Source organism: Tupaia chinensis, unplaced genomic scaffold (assembly GCF_000334495.1).
Source record: "Tupaia chinensis unplaced genomic scaffold, TupChi_1.0 Scaffold148904_1, whole genome shotgun sequence".
NCBI classification, from domain to species: Eukaryota; Metazoa; Chordata; class Mammalia; order Scandentia; family Tupaiidae; genus Tupaia; species Tupaia belangeri.
This window is the reverse complement of record NW_006208752.1, coordinates 1,853,325-1,874,663: the sequence shown is the minus strand read 5'-3', so window position 1 is coordinate 1,874,663 and position 21,339 is coordinate 1,853,325. Positions and strand designations below refer to the sequence as shown.

Here is a 21,339-nt window from a genome sequence, read left to right as displayed (position 1 = left end):
GGATAGACTAGAGTGTAATAGAATTTCTCCCTCTGGTCACATTTTCTACCATTTAATGACCATGTCTAATATTTACTTAGCAATTTGTTCTCCAAAATATATAATGCATTTAATTTTCTTTAACAATCTTTTATTGCATTGCGATCATCATTGTACAAAGGAAGCAAAAATGTTGTGATTATTTCAAAATGCTTTAGCCACAAGTTGATGGAGCCACATATAATAAACAAAGAAACATAGCCTAGGAGAAAGAATGTGTTCTAGCTCTGCCAGTAACCAGCCTTGTTTCTGTTTTAGGCACATTTAAATAAACTGCCCTGTTTCCTCCTCTACTAAATGGATCATATCAGAGGACCTCAAAAAATTTGTGGAAATATTCATTAAAGTATGAATTTATTTTGATACAGATAGTTTTTGAAATCCCTGCATAGTTTTTTTTCATAATACATATTTTTCATGAACTTTTTGAAGGCCCATTGCATATTACCTCCATTATCAAGTGATTGTGAGTACTTAGCTAGAGAATATAAAGTACCTAGAGCCTAAAAGGTGCTCAATAAGTAGTAGCTAATGTTATCTGTGATCAACTCATACTTATTACTAGAAATCAGTTCTTTTTTTTTTTTTTTTTAGGACTTTCTTTGTCAGTCTTGAAAAGGATAATTATCATGGTTTTGCTGATAACAAGACTCCAGTACCCTTCTTAAATATTAAAAACATGTGGGAAGAGTCATTCTGGTTTTCTTAAAATCAATAAGTTAAATGGGGAGGCAATAGATAGGAAGACTGTGATGAACATGTTTTGTGATATCGTCATGTCATATAGGTGAGTTGCTGAAGAGGCTAGAAGAAAAGGAAGCTCTGATAAGCCAACTTTCCAGGGAAAGGGGCAACTTTACTCGACAGATTGAAGAACTGAGAGGGCAGCTAGAAGAGGAGTTCAAGGTAATTTATCTGCTATTTCTCACCAATAATTTGACCATGTGTTTAAAATAATAATAATAAAATTGGGGCCAGCATGTGGCATAGTAACCACTGGATTCCCATGTGGCCAACTGTGGTTTGAGTCCCAGACCTGGTAGCTTTTGTTGTTTGTTTGTTTGTTTGTTTGTTTTGTGTGTGTGTGTTTAAATATCCAAATAAAATTTACTGCAACTTGTATAGAATTAAATTTATGCTACAAGACATGTTGCATAGGAAACTATTCAAAGCCCCTGAGAAAAAGATCCATGTTTTTTAAGGTGCAAGTAGTTTTGTTTGCTTCTTTGGAGAAAAGGTGAGAGACCTCTGGGAGAAATGACAGGGTTGAGAAGTAGAATTTAAGGTTAGTTTGTGTGATGATTGCCAATCAGATCCTGATTTCTGCAGCATAAAATATCTGTTATTTTGTTGTGGTTTTGTCTGCCAGACCTGGTAGCTTTAAATTCACACTGGGCACTTGTGCTTGCATGCCTGAAGTTCTGAGAGAAGAATGGAGGAGAGGGCATTACAAAATGGTCATCCTCCCTGGAGGTTGATTTCTTGCTTTTTGTTTCTCTGTATATCAGGCAAGCATATGTGCCCTATAGCAAAAACCTCTTTTAAAAAATAGTATTTGGTAGGTAACCCTAAATATCTTTTAAAAAGAAGGGAAAATGCCCTAGAAATTATAAAGAGAGAAACCATGTTAGCTCTTATATCTGTAGGGAAGAACCTTGATGACTGAAGAATCTTCCTTAGTGATTCAAATTGCTTCTATACTTTGTCAGATTTAGAACAAACTATGTGTGTCCAGTTTTGATTCTTACTTGAACAGAAGGTCAGCAAGTTTCTTTGTGGATACTGATCCTGAACTGCTCCCTAAGAAGTAGAATTAAATAGAAGACTAGAGTGAAATAAATGGGGTTGGGTTAGCTCAATATTGCTTTTAAGTTGTCAATAAGTTACATAACTTAGTCATTTCTTCCTATGAGAATATGTAATGTTTCTAGAAGGTGACCCCAATGAAAGTGATTCTTTATGGTGAAAGCATAGTGACTAACATGAGAAATAAATTCTTTGAGTCCTGGTACTTAAAGCTAATTCTTAGTTCATATTCAAGGTATCTTGTTGCTAAGACCCCAAAATATCTCATTTGTACATGACCTTACTATGAAGGCATAGACTCTGAAGGTGGAGGTAGCTTAGTCTTTGTTTAAAGTATTGTACCATTTCATTTCCTTAACTCTCCATATTTTAGATATTACATACAAATTTTTAAATTTATTTTTTTATTTTGTTTTTTTTTTTTTTTTTTTTTTTTTTTTTTTTGCTATAGGGCGCGCACCAGAAAGACAGAGAGAGACAGAGACAGAAAGTGAGAAATCACCCCCCAGACGGGATGGCCACACTGCAGTCCTTTCTCCTCCATTCTCCTTTCGGGATCTTGGGTATGAACGCGCATGCACCCAGCATGAGTTTAAGCCACCAGGTCTGAGACTCGAACCATAATCAACTATGTGGGAGTCAAGCAACATAGCCATTACTCCAACTGCTGATTCCCAAATTTTAAAATTTCTACTGCTGTGCGTGCATTAGACATTGTAGCAGATACTTTTCTCATGTTATCTTTTTAAATTTAAAGTTTATTTTATTTTTTTCATGAGAGAGAGAGAGTGTGATAGAAAGTGTGAGAGAGACATGTACCCCTAGCAGGGTATCATCAGACCACAGTACCCTTATCCCAGTCCTCAAGCTAGTCAGGATCTTGGGCAAGTACCCACCAGGCATACTGCAGGTCTTCTCAGGACAAGAACCTGTGGTAGACATGTGGCTTCCAGCACTCAAAACAGTATGATGCTGTCTGCACCACTGCAGCTGGGCCTCTTGTGTTACCTTAATCTTTATGCCAGTCAGATAGAGAAGGTAGAATGGTGCCTTTAGACATGAAGAAACCAAGATTCTGAGAAGACAAATAACTTGTCCGAGGTCATACTAGTAATATACTGTGAAGGAATCTAAGCAGATAGTGAACTGACTTGATTTATGTTTTAGGAGACCTCTCTGGCCGCCTTTCTAGTGATTTCCAATTGGTCTACAAGGTCCAACTGGTCTGGCTCCAGCCTCCTTCTGTTACCTAACCTTGTGCATCTGCTTTGCTTATTTACTCCTCTCCAGTTGTCCTGGCTCCCTTTCTGCTTCTAAAAGCAGCCACCACTATTCCTGCCTTAGGACTTTAATAACTGCTAATCCATTGCTTAATGCCCTTCCCTGATGTCTTTAGAGAATAATGAGAAGGAGCCAAACATTCTATCATACATCTGCTGGGAACCAGTAGATGCCATAATGGTTATGTCACTGGACTCCCACATAGTCCACCTCGGTTTGAGTACCAGACCTGGTGGCTTAAAACTCACACTGGGCACGTGTGCATATGTACCCAAAATCCCTAGAAGAGAAGGGATTGTGGTGTGGCCATTCCCCGTAGGGGGGTTATTTGCTTTCTGTCTCTCTGGCAAGTGCATGTGCCCTAAAGCATAAATCTCTATCTCAAAAAAAGAAAAAAATCATCATATCAGTCTGCTTTATTTATTTATTCAATCATTCAGTCATTTTACTGCTATTTTAAATTCCATTCTTTGTTTATATGTTTATTTCATGTAACCCCTTATTCCTTTTCATCTCCCTAGGACAGGTACTTTGTCTTCCTTGCTTTTATAATAATGTCTCGAACCAGGTGCTCAATAAATATATTCTACATAAAAGTTTTCTTTAAAAAAAGTCCTTTTAAAATAAAATTAGTTAAGAAAGGTTGCATCCTGAATTCAAGTTTATTTGATTCCAAAGTCTACAACATTCTCAGAGTCACCGGGCATTGTTTTACCTCATTTACTGCCCAAAGGTGTCTGGCTGAGGCCTTCATTAAGAAAACCTGTGCCCTCAGAGTTGCATGTGCCTAAGAAGAAGCTTTATACAAACTGTCATAAAGGATCCTTGAGGACCAGTTGAGTTCCTGTTCCTTCCCCTACACCAGGTCATCTCCTGGCATGATGCTGCTAGGTTAGCCAGACCAACATTGAAGTAATAGGAAAGGTTACCAAGTGCCAATCCTGTGGCCTGTGGCTAAGAGAGCCAGAGCCCACTTGACTGACCATGGTTTGAATCCTGGCCTCAGCACCTTGAAAAGAATATCAGGTGTGTATGTGAGAGAGAGAGAGACCCAAAACCCTGACAAAATTGAGAAATGGAGGAGAAGGGATTGTGTCATGACCATGAGAATAATAGCGATGGTCTCCAAAACCTCATGGTAGTTCACAAATCCTTGCTGGGGGCATGGCCACGATAAAACGGGGTAGAGGGGATGCTTTCTCCCTCTCTTCCTTTTTGTCTCTCTCTTCCTCTGTTATATGCATGCACCCTCTGGCAATTAAAAACAAAAGTTTCTTAAACTGAGCTCTGATATCTAATAAGTACAAGGACCCCTATGCTAGTATAAGTGGTTATCCAAATTTCAATTTATAGTAATTGAAATGAAATAAAACTAAAGATTTGCTTGCACCACACATGGTACTGTACGTTCCAAGTTTCGATTGTTCTAGAGCCACATCTGGCTAGTGTTCCCTTGGACCATGTACAAGTGGAATGTTTTTATCCATAGAGAAAGTGTTGGGCAGCATTGTTTTACAGTGATAAGGGCTTAGGTTTTCCAATGTTTCCATGTAAAATAAAAGATTTTATTTTCCTTGTCAATGGAACAAAAAGGCAAGACTAAATCTCAGTAGTTCTTTCTAGTTCAAACAAGATTAGAATATTGTACAGTTCTAAATATAAATCTTATTGCCTAAATGATGTGAATGTTCCCCTTGCTATCTTTGCATTTTTTTTCTTTCCAGAACCCCAGCCTGCCCATTGTTGAAGCCCACATAGTCGGGCTGACATTTCCCTAAATAGAACTCTTTCCTGTTTTAATGGCAGCAATTAGATAGTCTCTATCCTTTTTCTTCTTGTCCCAAATTCTCCTTGGTATTATCTTACTAGGTTCAGATTCAGCTTGAATTTGTGGCAGGTCGTAATTAACCTTATCTAAAAAAAAAAAGGAAAAAAAAATTATGTCACCCCCAAGCCTTTTGTTGTTAGTGGTGGTGGTCCCTTTAAAAAAAAAATGTGTGTCCCCCTTGCAGTCACAGAGTGCTCTGACCCATGCCCTGCAGTCAGCCAAGCGTGACTGTGACCTTCTACGAGAGCAATATGAGGAAGAACAGGAGTCCAAGGCCGAGCTGCACCGGGCACTAGCCAAAGTCAATGCTGAAATGGTGCAATGGAGACTGAAGTACGAAAACAGTGTCATCCAGACAGCTGAAGACATGGAGGATGCCAAGTGAGTAGGACAAGGCTCTCCCTCATGTGGGCTGGTCACACAGAAGGGTGTGAAAATAATGACTATGGTCTCCAAAACCTTGTGGTGTGTAGTTCACAAATCTTTGCTGGGGGCATAGCAAGCCCCAAACCAAAGCAAAAACAGCAAAGAACACATGCTCTAGAAGGCCTAAGAAAAATAAAAATTACAACATGTGGAAGAGACTGTAAACAAGTTCTGGGGAGAGAAAGAATCTTTCTAGGGGACAATGAATGTCTTCATAAAAAAATGTGACTTTGAGCTATGATTTGAAAATGGGTTATCACTTTCAAACCCGATATTTCATTTGAAACACTAAAATAATTGAGTCCATGTGCATATATGTCTCCATATATCAAAGTCATTGTGTCTCTGGTCTTAACTTGTGCACTACAAAGTGGTCTGTGAAGATGGACAGGGACGGCTGGAAACATGGTAGGATATGTCATCATGTCTTATGGGGCAAAGATTGCTTTGAAAAGAAATCATCCTCAGGCTACCCCTAAGGTTAAAATATAAATTTTATGGACAATGCCACATAATGATTTTAAAAGTTCTCTGCAGGAACTACAGCAGTTTTGGGCCTAGCTGAGTTGAGACTTGTTATCAGGGTATAGTATTGAAGCATTTTGCTTAGAGGTCGAGGGACTGTGTCGTAGAAAGAGTTTCAAACTAACCCCAGCTTATAATCATTAAAGGCTTACTCAAAAGAATGTGTCCCTGGCTTGGTAGCTTGGCAAAAATCCAGGGCAGATCAATACATTTCTCTTTAGCTTCAACCAGGAATAATGTTTTTCAGTTCTTCACCTAAATCTTTGAGAGGCATTGCTGAGTGGTTGCTGAACAGCCGCTGTGTTCTGTCCCAAAAGGAGAATCAAGTGATCCATCTCTGTGTCTACAGTAACTTAAAAAGGGCTTTGGGATGACAAATACTAAAAATACCTGCAATAGGTGTTTTAGAAAAACTCTGGACCACAGAAAAGTGGGACTTGAGTTGAAATGCCTGCTCATATACAAATATGACTTTTGCTTCTGAAGTAAGATTTTTCTTTTTCCTTCTAATGATTGAAGAATTCCCATGAAAGTGCCTACCTGTTATTCTCTTTGATGCCTTTTTGGGGGAAGCAGAAGAAAGAGAACTAATACAGACTATTATAAGGCCACATAGATTTATTGGAACTAGTTCTGTAGTATGTGACAACTTGAAAAAAAAGGGGGGGGGCAAACATGATACTATTTGAAACCCTTCTTGTTTTAAAATTAGTCAAACATCAACTACATAAAACTTTGTGTTTATCATACTTTCCCCCTAAATCACATCCCGGAGGTAGGAGACATACACCCACACAGCCACATGCACATGCACACACACAAGCACACAAATCTAAGTTCCTTTTTTTCCCCAGTGAGAAGGTTGAAGATCTGCCTGCTTTGGTTTCCAGGCTGGGATTTATCTAATAAGTTAGTTTAATACAATCACATACACCTGAGAACCATTTAATTGCTTCTAGGTTCTAAATTCTCCAAGAATAGGATTCAGTTTCTTTCCTTCCTTTTTTCTTAGATTTTTTGCTATAGGGCACATGCACTCACTGGAGAGACAGAGACAGATAGAAAGTGAGAAATCACCCCCTAAGGGAGATGGCCTTGCCACAATCCCTTCTCCTCCATTCACCTCTTGGGATTTTGGGGCGTGTATGCACATACACCCAGTGTGAATCTCAAGCAGCCAGGTCTGGGACTCAAACTGCAGTCAGCCACGTGGAAGTCCAGTAATATAATCATTCCACCATCTGCTCATCTCAGGATTTGGTTTCTTAATCTCCAACATCTCTCTATATTCTACAGGCAACTAAGTTGTGGAATAAAATCGTAGTTGGTTTTAAATGTAGAACAAAATTATCAGTAAGAGGAATTTGTCCAGGTTGCCCCAGACTTTCCCAATTTTAGCACTGAAAGACCCCTGCCCTGGTGACCCTGCCCCAGGCAAACCAGCTTAGTTGGTCACCCAGAGTAAAACTCTTATTTCTGGTACCAATTTTTAAAGTAGTAAAATACATATAATTATGTTATATGTATAAAATATGTTAAGCCAGGTAGAGCATCAGAATTTCCTCCTAATATTTAAAAATAAAACAAAGAAGTGAAGTGACTGTGGTTAAAAGCCAGTGAAGAAAGAGTTGAGAAAGCCCAGATTAGGGAGGACACTGGGCACAGGTGGTTTTGCCTAAACCCACCAAGAGGGGCCTGTTATCACATTACTCTGTAGGGTTAGTCGTGTGGTCCATGTTAGCTCCTGTGTCCTTTTCTTGTTTAATAACAGTAGCTTGGAAAAACTTTGGTACATATGTTAGGTTGTTGGAAAAGTCATGATGAGTTTTTTTTTATGCAAATATGTGTCATGACTTTTCTGACAACCCAATAGTACCTTGCATCTATTGATAATGAATGAGTAAAACTGAAACTGCCAGCATCCCTGTGGAGACATAAGTAAGAGAACACATTCCATCCATTAGCATTCCTAAGCATTCTCACTATCAATATGGTGGGGGAGAGAACCCTTTAATAAGCCAGTCCATATCAGAGCATGTTGGAAGAAGAACAGATGGGGGATGAAATACCCTGAAGAGCAGTAGAGCCTGTTAAGTGAGCATGAGGGGATGGATTTGGGCATATAATTTCAGGGAGAGGAGCTGAGGTGGCAAAGCAATTCAGAGTGAGAAGAAAAGAGAATTGGTGCATGTTTAGGAGCCACATGCTAGTGGGAGAGAGAGAGTAAGCAGGAGAGAGCAAGAGTTTGTTCCTTGGGAAGAACACAGCTCAGGAGCTCTTTAGTGACTAAGTGTGCCTGAGGATTTTATGGTACTCACCTCCTGCTGGGACGAATAGTTTAATATTCTTATTTCTCTCCTTTCTAATGAAATACAACAAAATCAGTGTTATTAAAGGTTTAAATTAAGCAAATATTTATGGAAATTCAAACAGATCCTGGGTTTCTAGTCCAGGCTGGTAAAGGGGAGGGGGTGGGGGATAAAGACCATGTGCTCCCAGGAGCCGGAGGAAAGTGATCAATAGACGTCTGGGTCCTACAGGGACAAGGATATAAGCTCCTTTTACTTGGTGCTGTCAAGCCAGCCTCCTGGGCTATCCTATTTTGTACTCAAGCAGTCTTTAGGCCAGGACACACCTTGATGAACTCTCTGCAGTTGTTGCTTCACTTGCCCTTTGGGTCTTCCTTTCCCAGGAAGAAGCTGACGATTAGGCTGCAGGAAGCTGCAGAAGCCATGGGGGTGGCCAATAGCAGAAATGCCTCCCTGGAGAGGACCAGGCACCAACTGCAGCTGGAGCTTGGGGATGCCCTGTCAGACCTCGGGAGGGCTCGATCCATGGCAGCCAGCCTGCACCAGAGGCAGCAGCACTCTGACCAGGCCCTGGCCGACTGGAAGCAGAAGTACGAGGAGTCCCAAGAATTACTAGATGCCTCTCAGAAGGAGGCCCGGGCTCTCAGCACTGAGCTCCTCAAGCTCAAACACGCCTATGAGGAGAGCTCTATGAGCCAGGAGATGCTCAGGAAGGAGAACAAGAACCTCCAAGGTACTCTGAGTGGGGCTTGGGGCCACAGCAGGAGCAACAAGTTCCGGGAGAGCTGGGCACAGGGCAAGGCTGTCTCTGATGGGAAGTAGGCCTCAGCATTATCGTGTTTCCATTTATGGTTTAACTTTTCAAAAAATTTTTTAAGAGTTATTTTTGCTACAGTGTGTTTACACTCATTGGAGAGACAGACACGGAGAGACAGACACATAGAGACAAAGCAAGAAATCACCTCCCAGGGGAAATGGCCACACCACAATCCCTTCTCCTCCATTCTCCTCTTGGGATTTTGGGCACACACACGTGCCTGGTATGAGTTTCAAGTCTCCAGATCTGGGACTCTAACCATGGTTGGCCATGTGGGAGTGCAGTGACATAACCATTATGGCACGTGCTGGTCCCTAACTTCTCAATTTTGAATATTGCTTTTTTTTTTTTTTAACTACAGGTATTCTTTGTGTTAAATTAATTCTAAAAGTAAGACTAGTTTCTGACTGTTAGCTCTAGTTTCACTCTGTAAAGAAAGCCACTGTTAAGAATTTCTTGCTCTCCATAGCTAACGACATTTTCCGTTTATGTATTTATGCATTTTTCACCTAAATTACATAGTGTTCTACACATTTTTTTTCATTTATAAATCGATTTTCTGGTTTAGCACACATATCTATAGCTCATACCGTATACTGGGCATGGTTTTATATACAACTAATTGTTTAATTCTCAGAACCATCTTAGTGCTGGTTTCCTCACCTGTAAAATTGAGATTATATTGGTCAGAGGGTTAAGTAACTTGTCTGAATTCACAGTCAGTAAGCAGCAGGTCTGGGATTTGAGCTCAGTCAGTTAGACTACGGAGCTCTGCTCCCCTTGCATGTACCTTATGGTTCTTTACACGTGCAGACATGGAGACCCACACGTCCTTTTCAGTAGCTACACAGTTTTCATAATAGGGATGACTGTCACTTATTTAATTTAACCTTATTCATTTTAGGTCAAATTATTCGCGCATAAGTAATCCTATATTATATATCCCTATACGTGTGTGCACGTGTAAAAACATTTCAATAAGATAGACCTCTGGAAATGAAATTGCTAATTTAATATAATAACTTTTTAAGTTTTGGTATACTTTCCACCAGCCTTTCAAAGAGACTGCCAACTTATACCAGCACCAAGAATAATGAGTATGAAAACTCTGAGAGGCCCTGGAAGCAAAATTAGTCACTATTGGAAGCACAAATGAACTTGCATTCTCTGTTGACCTATTATAATCCAAGACTAGGTCATTGGCTGAGCATGTGAGAGTTCCAGAACAGTGGTTAGAAAACTTTAGATGTGGGGCCAGCTGATGGCATAGTGGTTACATTGCTGGACTGCCACACTGCTGACTGTGGATTAAGTCCTGGACCTGATGGCTTCAAAATCACACTGGGTGTGTGTGCATGCATGCCCAAGATCCCAGGAAGAGAATGGAGGAGAAGTGTGTGTGTGTGTGTGTGTGTGGGGGGAATGCCTTGCTTTCCCTCTCACTATTTCTGTCTCTCTCTTTCTCCAGTGAGTACATGCACTCTAAGGCAAAAACCTCTTAAAAACAAAACAAAAACAAACAAACAAACAAAACCTTTAGATGTATCCAGACCACTTGGAAGGTTTGCCAGAATGACTGAGGTCTACCCCGAGAGTTTCTGATTTAGTAGGTCTGGTAAGGGGTCTGAGATTTTATATTTAGAACAAGTTTCTAGGTGAGGCCAATGCCGCTGGTCTGAGGACTACACTTGGTCTGGGTTAGGCATGTAGCTTGAGGGAGGTTTTTCCAAAGCTATGTAGATGATGCCCTACATTTTCTCTTGAGATCTCCCCTCCTAGAAAAGGCTATCAGAGAAGAATTTATTTTTTCAATGAGAATTTTCATCTGACATATTTTTATAACTTGTTAAAATTTTCCTTGTATCACATCAGAGTGTGAAATCTCAGAAACAGAAGGAGAGGTAAGCTCTTGAGCTCCCTGGGTAATGGGTAATTCCCAGAGCTGCTTGGCCCCATATCATGAGCCTTAGATACAAGAAGCTTCCCCATGAGAAGCAGACCAATGATAACACTATCAGGAAGCAGAGGTTGTGACTTCTGGGTGCCTTACTCTCAAAGGTTTGTGTCCATGAGAAGTTAGTCAAAATCCCTTACTTGCTTGAACTAAAGCTGCTGTCTTTTTTGAACCTCTTCTGAGTTTCTGGCCTTTGTAGGGTCATGTGTTGGCTGCTAGCAGACTATAACTCAGTTTATACTTCAAATTCCTGTCCCAGTGTGAGTGGAGACTGATACGATAGAAGCCTCTAGTGTTGATAGCTAAGCATATACAACAGACGTGTAGGATTCCAGGTCTGTCTTGGAATACCTCCTGGTAGGATGTGGACGGTCCTGACAGATAGGATACCACGTAAAGTTGTGCAGACTGTCCAATGCACGGTCCTCTAAGAAGAACCATTCTACCAACTGCCATAGACAATTTTCTGCAGATTTGCAAAAAAAATATATCAAAGGAGGGATGCCTTTTTTCTTCTTTTCTTTCTTTTGAGAGACTTTTTGCTAGAGGCCATATGTGTTCACCAGAGAGATAGAAAGAGACATAGAGTCAGAAAGTGAGAAATTACCCCACAAGGAGGATGGCCATGCTGCAGTCTCTTCTCCTCCATTCTCCTCTTGGGATCTTGAGCATGCACCCACATGCACCTGGTGTGAGTTTCAAGCTACCGGGTCTGGGACTCAAACCATGGTCAGCCACTTGAAAGTCCAGTATCTTAACCATTGTGCCATCTGCTGGGCCCAAGATGCCTTTTTCTAATTCTAATGGGATCCCATATAGGCTAGTGGTGGCCCTTTTAAGTTACCAAAGGCAGCATGACTACGGTCCCAGGTGATCTGTAGGAATAGTCTGCTGTGCTTGGTATCATGGGTCCGAGACTGAACCCTGTCACAAACCTTGCTGTTCTCCCCTTCCTCTCCAGAAGAGACTTCAAATCTGGCAAACCAAGTTAGAGAACGAACCAAGAAGTTAAGTGAAATGGAAAAGGTCAAGAAACTGATTGAACAAGAAAAGACTGATGTCCAAGTGACACTGGAAGAAGCAGAGGTATTACCTCCAGGGAGAAAAGGTTTTTGTTGTTGTTGTTGTTGTTGTTGTTTGCTATAGGGCGCATGCACTCACCAGAAAGACAGAGAGAAACAGAGAGACAGAAAGTGAGAAATCACCCCTCCCAGGGGGATGGCCACACCACAATCCTTTCTCCGCCATTCTCCTCTCGGGATCTTGGGCACACACGCACACATGCCCAGTGTGAGTCTAACCCACTAGGTCCGTGACTCAAATCGCGGTCAGCTACATGGGAGTTCAGTGACATAGCTATTACGCTAACTGCTGGTCCAGAGAAAAGGTTTTTATTACTGTGACAAAATGGAAGATCTGCATTCTGGTAATGACAACAGCATGGAACAATGCCACTTATTCAAGTGTTTACTATTAATACATGCTGGGCACCATGCCAGTGCTTGATTGATATGCATTATATGAAGTCATCACCCTAGCAAACTGTTATTCCCATTTTACTGCAGAAGATATTGAGGTTCAGGGAGCAGGATAAACTATAGTGAATGTGAATCTCCTGGCTGTAATGAAAAGAGGAACCATCTCTGTCTTGTTCATTAATTTATCCCTGGTGCCTAGACCTTCCCTACTCAAAAGGTAGCTCATGGGCCTGCTGTGTGGACATCACTCAGGAGCTTATTAGAAACTCAGAATTTACATCACTAGAGATCTTTACAAAGTAGTTTTTCCCAGCAGGATTGCCGTGCATATCAGTCAGGTCATAGATATTACCGTATACATTATCATCAACGAGTAGATTTTCATCCTTGTATCTGTGAACATTTTTTTCCCTGTGGCCCTCCTCTGGTCTCTGGTATCTAAAGTTGCCCTCCCTGCTATTATACTTCCCAATCTTTCTGTTTCTGCCATAAAGTACAGACATTCGGTATACATTGAGTGTTTAAAAATGTTAAAAAAAGAAAAAGAAAATTTAAAAAAAAAGAAAAATTATTTGAAGGCAAAAACATAAACCAAAAAAAGGGGGAAACTCAGAATCTCAGCTCTGCCCAGCTCTGCTGAAGCAGAATCTGCATTTTAACAGGATCCCCCAGGCGTTCACATGCATGCTACCATTTGAGAGGCACTGGCTCAGGACAGTGCCTAGCATGTAGTAGAGGCTCAGTAAATATTTGTCAAATGTTGAATGAATAAGTATCCTTATAGCTGCCCATTCTTCAAACAAAGTCAGTCAAAAACAAATAAACAAAACCAAAACACCTTTTGTGTTTCCCCTCTAAAAATCTCTTGGTAGTTTTCAAAATGAGATTCAGGGACCAGCAATTAGCGTAATAGTTATGTTGCTGGATTCCCATGTAGTCGACCGCAGTTTGAGTCCTGGACCCGGTGGCTTAAACTTATGCCAAGCGCATGTGCATGTATGTCCAAGATCCTGAAAGTAGAATGGAGGAAAAGGGATTGTGGCGTGGCCATCCCCCGGAAGGGTGATTTCTTGCTTTCTATCTCTGTCTCTCTCTTTCTGGTGAGCACATGCACCCTATAGCAAAAAAGAAAAAAAAAAAAAAAGAGAGAGATTCAAAGTGATGTTCTCCAACATTTGTTTCTGAAAAACTCTTTTTTTGAGAGAGAGCGATTTTTTCCTATAGGGCACATGTGCTTGCCAGAGAGAGACAGAGGGACAGAAAGTGAGAAATCACCACCTAGGAGGATGGCCACACTGCAATCCCTTCTCCCCCATTCTCCTCTCGAGATCTTGGGCATGCATACACATGCACCCTGGCCCAGGGACTCGAACTGCAGTTGACTTCATGGGAGTTCAGTGACATAGTCATTATGCCAACTGCTGGCTCCATGAAAAGCTCATCTTTGTGCAAATTGTTTGACAGGAGTATTTTCCATGTAGAGATTAAAAGTTCGGAAAACGTCTCTGGCTTTATCCCTTGGTGTACACTAGAACTGAAAAGACCTCTAAGAAAACCTTTTGCCAAAGAACAGGGTGAACTAAAAAGGGAGTTATCTTGGCATGGTTGGAGGGTGGATAATAAGCCTCTTCTCACAGCTGAATTTCATCTTCCTTAAGGAACCTTCTAATAAGCACCTGGGCACATTGAAGTGTGGCCCTTACCTACTCACCCATCACTAGAGAAAATGATTTTTGAACAGTGTGGCAGTCAGTTTTAGACAGGGACCTTTTGGAAGGTATGGTGATGGAAAATTAGAACCCCAGAGGACTGTGTGCTGAGCATGATCTGTTATAACCTCACCATTACAATTCAGTAAGAACCCTGCCGGCCAGATGTGTCCGACTTACCCTGTATGTAGAGTTGTCAAGTAAACAGCTCTTGACAGAGCTCGTGGTCTCCTGTGCATAAATGTGTCCAGAGGCTTCTACATTTTCTAGAAAATTCTTTCAGTTGGCGAGATCCTCCAGCAAGGATGCCCTTGGACAGCTGGTGAACTGTTTATTCACTTGGTTCATTCGGTCTTCTGGCTAGGTGCCTCTGGAAACCATGTCTTATCCAAAAGAAATAACTTTCATGGTAAAAATTTTAAAAACTATGACAAGTTAATGAGAAATATGACTGGCAGTGGTAATTTTTGTCCTGTATAACATACAGGTAACTTTGTATATTACATTGACCAGCACCCACGTGAAAGATGAGAATGATTTTTAGGCCATAGCACTCATACCATCTAGTACCACTAGATGGCACTATGTTCTATTCGCAGTTTCTCAAGTTCTACTTTCAGCCACATCCATAAATACTTCATCAACTTGGGCATGTATTTGTAACATTGGGTTATTTATTTTGCTGGGTGCACCTTTATGAGAAATTTCATCAGATTTTTTTTTTAACACCATAAAACTGAAATTATACCAGGTCACCTTCTCTAAAGATGCACTTTCTCAGTGCATTTTAGAGGGTGAGAGGTGACAGTTTTTCCCTGAAGGAATTGTACCATTCTCTCTGAGGAAATTGCTATCCAAGCATTGGTTTATTTTTTTTTATACTAAGGTGAGCAGCAAAAAAGACCTTATTAAAATTCCCCGACATCTCTTATTTTTATTTTTAAATTGCTGCTCAGTTTTACTTTTTACTTTTGGCGGTATATGCTAAGCTCTTCTCAATAAAGGCTGTAAGAAATCACTCCTGTCCTCTTGGACAGTTTGTGGTTAACTGACCAACAGATTGCATCCTCTGTGCCCTTATAGCAGCATTCTCCTCTGTGTGTGTGTGTGTGGGGGGGTGCGGTGGTGTGTGTGTGTTTCCTTTTCTATGTACAGTTCATCTTTGGAAGAAGCTTTAAAGATTTAGTCAAACCTACACTTTTGGGACCAGCAGTAGCGTAATGGCTTTGTTGCTGGACTCCCATGTAGTTGACCATGGTTCACATCCCAGACCCGGTGGCTTAAAACTCACGCTGGGTGCATGTGCATGTGTGCCCAAGATCCCAAGAGGAGAATGGAGGAGAAGGGATTGCGGCGTGGCCATCCCCCCTGGGGGGTGATTACTCGCTTTCTGTCTCTCTGTCTCTCTCTGTCTGTCTGGCGAGTGCACACGCCCTATAGCAAAAACCTCTAAAAAAAAAACCCTACACTTTTAAAATTGAATTGCCTTTGTAACATTTCTGGCAATAATTGCCTTGGCTATATTTAAATACTCGGAGGGGCAGGGGATCTCCCTATCTGTCAAAGCAACCCACTTGTAGGAGTAGTCGAACTAATTATAGTGATACCCACAGTGGCTCATGCTGTGTGCCGTGTGTTAAGTACCTTATAAGTTCCTTTTTTCTTCACATGACAATATTTGGGCACAATACTGTTGCTTGTTCTCTGAATGCATCCAACTTTTATACCTCTGTGATGTCCAGAATTAAATAAAAGATTCTGGGTAGCAGTCTCTCCTTCCTTGTTCTAGGTTTGGTACTCTTATGAATTCATTCCAAAGAAAGAATATGTTAGAAAAAGTCGAATAACAAATTAAAAGGTTTAAATATAGTCACAGATGAGATTGAAATTTTCTATTTTAAACAATGTTTTAGAATTCTAATTCTACAGCTACAGCTGAAAGACCCAAGAATGTCAAAGCTATAATAAGTGAAATGACAAATGAAAGTAGGCAGTTGTTTCTCATCCTGTTCCAGGCTTCAGGGACCCGATTTGAACCTAGATCTCTCCCAGCAACTCAAACAAGAATTACAGCAAGGACAAACATGCAGAGAACAGTGGACTTCAATTAGGACTTTTTATTTGTGTATTTCAGGGAGCTCTGGAACGTCATGAAAGCAAGATTCTTCGTTTCCAGCTTGAACTCTTCGAAGCTAAAGCAGAACTTGAAAGAAAGCTTTCAGAGAAGGATGAGGAAATTAAAGATATTAGGTATTTAAGATTATTTTGATGAGCACTGGTTACATATTTTGGAATCTTTGACTATGTAGAACTCATAACGTTTGGCTACTTTTATGAAACCTTTTGGAACATTACCAAAGACAAAGTTTCACTCTACACTAGAGTTTTCCTCAGAATCTTACTACTACTAGTATAATGGAATACCTATACATAATTACTGCCAATTTTTATGATTATGGTTTTCTTACATGTGAGCAGCTTTTACTCTCATACAAGACTCAAGATAACACACCAAACCCCCTACAAGTTAAAAATCATGAACATTATTACCTGTATGAGAGGAACTCAAAAAGTTTATGGAAAATCTAATTAAAATATAGTTTATTCTGGTGTAGAAAAATTTGAAACACACGCATAGTTTTGAAAAATATGCGGTTTCCATGAAGACTCCACATGTAAGGACTGTGTGTACTGTCTGGGTCTCTGTAACAAGTCTCTTGGTTGGCCATTCAACTGACTGACTGATAATACAAAACCATGCAGAAAAGAACTAAAAAGTCAGATGCTGCATATTAAAATTAATGTCAGATGTGAGTGAAGTTTTCACATCCCCCCTGCCTGTAGTGGAGCCATTTGTTTGGAGAAGGACATGAGCCGCAGACTAAGCTGCTTATTGAATTCTTGTTGAAGCAGCTGAGTCTTAATAGTCAGGAAACTGAATTAGACAGTTTCTGTGGGATCTTTTCTTTGCTTCATCATAACAAGCGGATGACTTTAGACATTCCACTTCTTAGCTTCCCAGTGAAGTGAGGGGATAAAAGCAGCCCCTACAGGACACAGAAGGTGGTGAGGAAGATCAGTAAGCTGATGGTGGCAAAGCGCTTCACACTCTCTAGATCAAAGGCACAATTATAAACACATGGAATTAATGATTATATCATCTATCTGATCTGTTCTCTTTAGTCAATGCCATATGTCAGCAAGGAAAATCATTTGAGTCTGAGGTTCGACTGGCAACTTACTTTCGATGTGTTTTTTAAACAATAAAAAAAAACCCAAAAAACCCTGTTAACATGTTCAGTTGAACTGGCCTCTTTCCTATAGCTCGTTTTCAGACCAAACTTCTCTGGGGGTCAATTTTTTAATGAGAATGTCAAGCCAAATTTGGTCCTCTGTGTGCTTTGAGTTATCTTAGCTCTCACTCACTGGCATTTTCCTCTGTAGAGCTGATTATGGTGAGGAATTCTGCTCTATTTAAGGGGCTCTAAGTCAGTGTCTAAAAGAATTTTTTTTGATAAAGGGCAAAAATATTGGGTCTTGATTTGTCCTACTTCCTTCCACAAGGAACAAAGCTTAACATTTTCTTGTGCAGTTAGGGAAAACATACACACACACACACACACACACACAGAGAGAGAGAGAGAGAGAGAGAGAGAGAGACTTCAGGTAACGTCAAAGCTGTGCCTATAAATAAACCCAGCTGAGGAAAAATGTGTTCTCAGTCTGTGTCTCGTCAGGTACATCTGAATGTCGTAGAGCAGTTCACCAATTATAATAATCTTAGTGCAAAGAAAGCTAGAGATTCAAACAGCTAGGGCTGGGAGAAGAAAGAATTGAAGACAAGGCATACGTTGTGAAGGGGCTGAAAAAAGGAAGGGCCATCTAAAAGCAGGGGGATGAGCCATCTGTAAGTTTTAGTTAATGACTCATAATGACTATTTTAGGTACATCCAGAAAGGAAAGATGAGCGCGTCTTACAGAAAAGCACAAATACCATCCAGACCCTTTCTGTTCTGTGTGAGTGAAGAGTATATCAAATGCCTTCATTTACTCTGATGGCTCAATCTGACTTTGATGCTAGGAGGGCGTCTTAAGGGAACTGATGAGTGTGCCAGGGAAAAGTGGGGGCAAGGTAGATGATTCCCAGCGGTCAAGGACAAGCCATGTAAGTTATAAGAAATCAAGAAAAATATTGCCTGAGGACAAGGTGAGGTTTCAGGTCCTGTGTCAACATAAGCCATTGAAAATTCCACAAAAACTAAAGAATCCTACCAAGATAAGACCCAGTAAGTTGAGGGGACAAGAAACCAGGAGACAGAGTCCTACTGGCAAAGGAAACCTTAACAGTCCAGTAAACCAGGAAACACTTACCTCATTCTCTACTGCTGACTGAGCTTTCTCTTCCATTCTGATGAGGAGTAATCCTGAATGAGCCCAGCCTGGGAGTTTGTTGGTGAAGAGAAGTATAAGAAGGTAGTATGTGTGTGATATGTTTCATTTGTCCAGCAAATATTTAAGTGCTTAATGTTGGCCAGACACAGTGCCTAATAGTTCAGTTAGGACTTCCTACACTTTTTGGATGATGAGGCTATATGATTTTTTTATTTCTACAAATGTCATAGTTGGCATAGCCAGAGGGAGGGAAAAGACCATGTAGTCACTGATGGAAGCAGAGGAAGGAGCATGGGTAGCTGGCTTATTTTCTCCACCCTAGACACAGGAAAGGATGACAGCTTGAAGGTCAGTGGTGGACATAATCGCTGTGGAAGTCAAGCCCTGCAGCAAGCCCAAAGCTGGGTTGAAAACAGGTAGGGCGGGTATATCCTGAATCTTCAGGACCAGACACTCCTCAGCTTACAATGAGGTTATGTCTCCATAGACCCACTGCAAGTTGAAAATGTCAGAAGCCTAAGGTGCATGAATACATCTACCCTCCCAAGCATCATAGCTTAGCCTAGCCTATCTTAACTGTGCTCTTTAGCCTTTTTTATTAAGAAAAATGAATACTTTCATTAGCCGACAGCTGGATAGAATCATCTCACCCAAAGCCTATTTTACAAATCAGTGTTGAAGATCTCGTGTACTTTATTGAATACTGTGCTGAAAGTGAAAAACAGAATGTACAGTTTCTACTGAATGCATATCACTCTTGCACCATCCGAAAGTTGAAGAATCCTAAATGGAATAATCCTAAATTGGGGCCCTTCTGTATATTTCTCTCCCAAAGACTTGAGGAAACGCTGAAATGTGTGAGTCATCTCACTGGCCCAGAGGCGCAGTGCACCTGTTTGGTATTCTCTTCAGCCACATCTAGAGAGGCAATTCTGGGACTGAGGCACCGAAGCACCTTACTGTATTATAACGTATTTGTTTGTTTTGTTCAATTCCAACAGAAGGGTTAGAAAAGCAGCCACAGACAGTAGGAAATCAAATGGGCATAGTGAGACCTGGTCCACCACCCATGGTTTGCCTACCCATGGTTTATGGCCTCGGGCATTTAGTGACGGCCCATCATTTCCTTCCATTGGGTCCACGCCTCTGAACTTAGTCACGTCAAACTTGACCACGTGGCCTTAACTTACAGGCACCATATGACTTTATTGTCTCAATGAGGCTCTGACAGAAAAACATGTTTAAATATCTTTCCATTTCTAAGTAAGATATTTTAGGGTGTTTTTGAAAAGTAGACTCTCAAATACAGACAAGATGTTTAGTTAGCAAATAAACTCATTAATATATTTTTGAAAGGTTTTTGCTATAGAGCATCTGTGCTCACCAGAGAGAGAGAGGAGAGAGAGAAAAGAGAGACAGAGTGGAAAAGTGAGAAACCAACTCCTAGGGAGATGGCCATGCTGCAATCCCTTTTCTTGCATCTCCTCTCAGGATTTTGGGCATGTACACACATGTGCCCAGTGTAGCTTTCAAACTCCAAGGTCCAGGACTTGAACAGCACACTGCACAACCAGCCATGTGAGATCTAGTGCTTTAAGTTCCATATCTCCGGTTGGCCCTCTCGTTAACTGTTTTAAAATGAAATCATATGTATTTGGATTAAGGAAAATCTCACATTTCTCTGATGTAAATAAGCACTATAGGAAGAGAAAAAATGATCTAGTGCATTTGGTTTCTTTTCTTAAATTGTATTTCACATTTTAGAGAGAAGAGAAAAAGGAACTTCTTACTATGTTGCCCTTGGTCCTGAGTGTTTCATTTTTCTCAAGAAACGTACTTGAGGGAGTTTTCATTTTAAAGATTTCTTGACTCTGCATGAAGTATGTTGATTGTTTAGCAGCCATTCTCCAGGCCTGCATTGTATCTGTGCCTCTTAAACCATCGCACTTTTTACTTGTCTGCAGGCACTCGTCAAGTTTCATAAACAACTGTGGGAACAGTACAGTTTGAGACATTTGGTGTGTCTGCTTAAGTAGAATATATTTCTGGGTAGAGGATTTTGACACCAAGCTAGGGATGCTTTAGTGTTCCTGTGTGAGGAAGTGAGCTATGGCAAAATGAGGGTTTCTGGTGAGAGACAGAGAAGTTCTCACAGCTGTTACAGATGCTGAGCGTGAGCGCCCCTAGGTTAGTAGTGCAGTAAGTTGGCCATAATGGAACACACAGACTGGGTTTGAGGAACAACAATCTATGATCTCACAGTTCTGGAAGCTGGAATCCAAGATTAAGGTGTTGACAGGCTTAGTTTCTCCTGAGGCCGGTCTTGGTGGCTTGCAGAAAGTCAGCTTCTACAGTGTTCTCACAGTCTTCTGTGCACGTGCATGTCTGAGTCTTCCTCTTCTCATGAGAATGTTAGTGCCATTGGATTAGAATCCCACTCTAATGGCCTCATTTAGATTTTTTTTCCCCCTCTTTAAAGGCTCTAACTCCAAATACGGTCACATTCTGAAGCCCTGGTTAGGGCTTCAACACATGAAGTTTTGGGGGATGCAGGAAACAGGGGAAGAGACAGGAGGAGACAGAAAAAGAGACAGGTTTGTTGGGAACTGAGCAAAAACCCAGGATCTAAAGAAAGGCATGAGGTACCAACCTCAGCTCTGTGGGCCAGGAAGTGGAGTTGGTGGAAGAGAGGTGCAAAGCCTGGGTTCTCAAACCAGAAAAAATTATTCCACATACATGTCCACAATTGCTTCTGAGATCTTTCTCACTAATGGG

At 40.9% G+C, this 21,339-nt stretch overlaps 1 protein-coding gene across 1 annotated transcript in view; it reads left to right on the top strand.

The window, feature by feature from the left end:
• Window positions 1–21,339, top strand: part of MYH15 (myosin heavy chain 15) — a 157,760-nt gene that overhangs the window by 110,096 nt on the left and 26,325 nt on the right. Inside the window, exons 29-33 of the mRNA XM_006170764.1 lie at window positions 827–945; window positions 5,139–5,335; window positions 8,598–8,947; window positions 11,947–12,071; window positions 16,307–16,422. Of these exons, the coding sequence (XP_006170826.1) occupies window positions 827–945; window positions 5,139–5,335; window positions 8,598–8,947; window positions 11,947–12,071; window positions 16,307–16,422 (907 nt within the window). The remainder of the gene's footprint in view (window positions 1–826; window positions 946–5,138; window positions 5,336–8,597; window positions 8,948–11,946; window positions 12,072–16,306; window positions 16,423–21,339) is intronic.